This window comes from Plectropomus leopardus, unplaced genomic scaffold (genome assembly GCF_008729295.1).
Source record: "Plectropomus leopardus isolate mb unplaced genomic scaffold, YSFRI_Pleo_2.0 unplaced_scaffold21388, whole genome shotgun sequence".
NCBI lineage: Eukaryota > Metazoa > Chordata > Actinopteri > Perciformes > Serranidae > Plectropomus > Plectropomus leopardus.
This window is the reverse complement of record NW_024623147.1, coordinates 3-3,302: the sequence shown is the minus strand read 5'-3', so window position 1 is coordinate 3,302 and position 3,300 is coordinate 3. Positions and strand designations below refer to the sequence as shown.

The 3,300-nt window shown below is 44.0% G+C and overlaps 1 protein-coding gene across 1 annotated transcript; it reads left to right on the top strand.

Annotated features, from left to right (window-relative positions):
* The first annotated feature begins 1,435 nt into the window (after positions 1-1,435).
* On the top strand, positions 1,436-2,764 carry LOC121965735 (immediate early response gene 2 protein-like). Its single transcript, XM_042515858.1, has one exon. It carries the CDS (start codon positions 1,617-1,619, stop codon positions 2,166-2,168), a length of 552 nt encoding a protein of 183 aa, XP_042371792.1. The 5' UTR covers positions 1,436-1,616; the 3' UTR covers positions 2,169-2,764.
* The last annotated feature ends 536 nt before the right edge of the window (positions 2,765-3,300 follow it).

Below are 3,300 nucleotides of genomic sequence, written 5' to 3'. Positions count from 1 at the left end.
GACAACTCCATATATGGTGCAGAGATGACGCCATCACCGCTGTGCCCGGGCACGAGGAGAGGGAGGAGGGAGAGAGGCAGGGGGGAGGGGGCTGCGGTTGCGCGTTCGCGTCATGGCTTTTCCACTGTGCGCGTCCCCACGGGGCTTTACTACCGGATGGACCATATATGGAGGCTGAGCGCGCGAGTGAGTGACGTAGTGTGTGTGATCTTGTATATGTGTGTGTGTGTGTGTGTGTGTGTGTGTGTGTGTGTGTGTGTGTGTGTGTGTGTGTGTGTGTGTGTGTGAGAGAGAGAGAGAGAGCAGAAACTCCCGAGAAATTGGAGACACGTTTCCTTCTCCCACGTAAATTCTTCGAACTGCTGCCGGCGGAGTTTTTACCAGAATGTAAACAGTGACTGTCATAATTTCACTCCACACGTCTCAGAGCTGCTTCTCACATTCACAGTCACTTTATAACATCCACCAAAAACACTTCCCGAAACACCGCGTCCTGGTGTTATTGTGAGGATCGACTTTGAGACAGAAATCTGACCAAATTGTACAGAATTTCTCAATCATAGTTGTTTTTTCATATAATAATAATCACAATTATTACAATGATAATTATTATTATTATTTTAAGACTTCATTGACGAAATGGCCCATTGCATACCAGCATACTACATAAACACAGACAACAGACTATATAGCCTATAATAAAAATGAATAAAAATCCATCATTACACTGAGACCTTACCATACAATAAAGTAGTTATTATATTGGCCTAAATCATATTTTGTTGAAAAATAATCGTTAAAAACACTTGATTTATAGGAAATATTATAGAAAATTGAATTTACCTTCTCCACAGGATACTGTTTTTTGCTGATCCACTACATGTGTATGATTTTATAAGCCTACTTTAAGCATTTCTACGAAACTGCAGGCCTATCCTAAATACAAATGTGCCATAAATAACGTTTTGCCTGCCCTTTTGCTTATAATTATCTTGATATGAGCGATATTTTATGTTATTAATGGGCTATGAGAAGTAATTTACAGTAATATGTACATAAAATAAGATTTGATTTCAAAATACATACCCCTAATGAAAAGGAAATTATCATCTTCCATCGTGTTTGTAAGAAAGAAAAGGCTAAAATTGGCGGAGAAATTATCATAAAAATATAAGATTGTAGCATTTTATCGAATAGGCAGCAGTGTTAAGAATGACTTGCAGCAGAAATCAAATAATGAAAAGACATCAACCGTGAGAAAAACGGTAGACGGAACAGATGGTGTGTGTGTGTGTGTGTGTGTGTGTGTGTGTGTGCGCGCGCGTGCGCCCGCGGCAGCTACAGCAGGTGTGGGCGGCGCCTGTTTGTCACTTACTGAGGAATGAAGTCCACGTTACGTCAAAGAGGAAATAAAACGCCACCCTGCCACTTCTACTCTCTCACTTCTCTGAGTACAACAACTGGTGAACAGCTGAGGTCCGAGCTTAGACAGACCAAAACTAGAAACTTAACAAGTCTAACTCAGGACAGATAAAGCTCGTCTGCTTGTTGAGCCTTTTTTGGTGAAAGTGCCAAAACAACCGTGCGTAATTACGCATAAGAACAGAAAAAGAACAATGAGTGCCACAGCCGCTATGGAAGTGAACGCCGAAGCCAGACGGATACTGGCGGTGTCGATAAGCAAGCTGTACGCATCCAGGACCCAGAGAGGCGGACTGAGACTCCACCGGAGCCTCCTGCTCTCCTTGGTCATGAGGTCCGCCCGGGACATCTATCACTCCTCCCGGGAGAGCGAGGGGCCAAGCGGGGCGACATCAGAGGAGCCGATGGATACGAGCTCCAGCCCGGGTGATCAGAGCGCGCTGCCCGAGCCACAGCCAGAGCCAGAGCCGGCTCTGAACTCAACCGAGCCGCCCCTGGAGGACCCGGAGAGCGCGGACGAAGGGTGCGATGGTGAGATCACAGAGGACAAAGAGAACATGAGCCCGACGCGGCAGTCCAGGAAACGCCGGGGCAAGGCGTCGGCGGCGCCTGACTTCCTTCCTAGCAAGAGGGCGAGGCTGGAGCCCGGGGAGGAGAGGTATGCGGCCCCGCTGGGCAGCTGTCGCGCCGGGGCCGGGGAGTCCCTGACCGCTTTGTCTCTAAATCGGGTTATACCTGCCTTCTGAGCAGATGGTGGGAGAAAATAGCCTCCAATGAGACTTTGGAGTGATTCTGAACTTAACCTACAAGGGCGGTTTGACCCCCCTCTCTGCGCACCAAGAAGCTGACCTACATCGGTCGTCCCGGGACAGAGGGATTACCGGGGCCATGGTGCGAGCTCTCCAGTGCGCCCGCCGGGCTTGTGAAGCCCCAAACAGAGAGCAGAAAAAAAGAGAAGAAGCAGGCCTGAGGGGAGATACAAGGCCGGAAAGTTTGAGGAAGAAACTGAAGGGGAACTGGTTTTGTTTCCCGGTGATTCACCGTCAGTAAAATGAGTCCAAACAAGTGACTGGCGCTGACTCAAAGTGTGTGTATGTGTGAATCAGCAGAGAGTGATATGAGTCAGTCAGAGGAGAAGTGAAGTGGTAAACCACAAAAAAAAAAGATACACACACAACTCGGACTTCAGGGAATTTCCTGCCTTTACACCAACACAGAGAGACAGAGGACACTTTGGACTGACACACATTCAACTGCTGCTGTGGACTTTGACAAATCAATACTACTGCTATAGGGGACTTTCCTGGAAACTGTTCACATGGTGCTTTGCGTTAAAACAGGCTGGTGTTGGAAAACCAGTGTTTTGTGTCACTGAAATGTTATGTGAAAAAAATAATACCTCACATTCCAAGCTGCTTTTTTAAATCCGTGTGATTAATTTAATGGTGTAAATATTTTTAATAAAATGGTGAAAAAGTGCACTCAGTTGTCCTGCTGTCTTTGTTCTGACGTTAAAGTTTAGGGCTGATGATTAATACTGATTTCTTTTTAAAACGTGGTTGGCAAGAAATGTCCGGCAAATTGCAAAAAATTAGTAAATGGTGACAATAAAATTAGCTGAAAATTAGCTTGAGAAAGGAAATAAAATAATTAATTACAAAAAAATGTACACAAAACTATATTTAAAATTATTACGAGTGTATATTTAAAATTTTATTACAAAAATGTTTATTTTTCATTAGTCAACAAAAGGGAAATATAGCGAGGGGAAACACCATATAGTTATAATTGCATATTTAAAATGATGTTACAAATTATTATAATTTTTCCTTTTAACTAATTTTACAATTATTTTCTTGTGTTCTTTATTATCATTAT

Excerpts from the sequence above, each read along its gene's own strand:
- LOC121965735 (XM_042515858.1), top strand. The coding sequence starts at position 1,617 with ATGAGTGCCACAGCCGCTATGGAAGTGAACGCCGAAGCCAGACGGATA.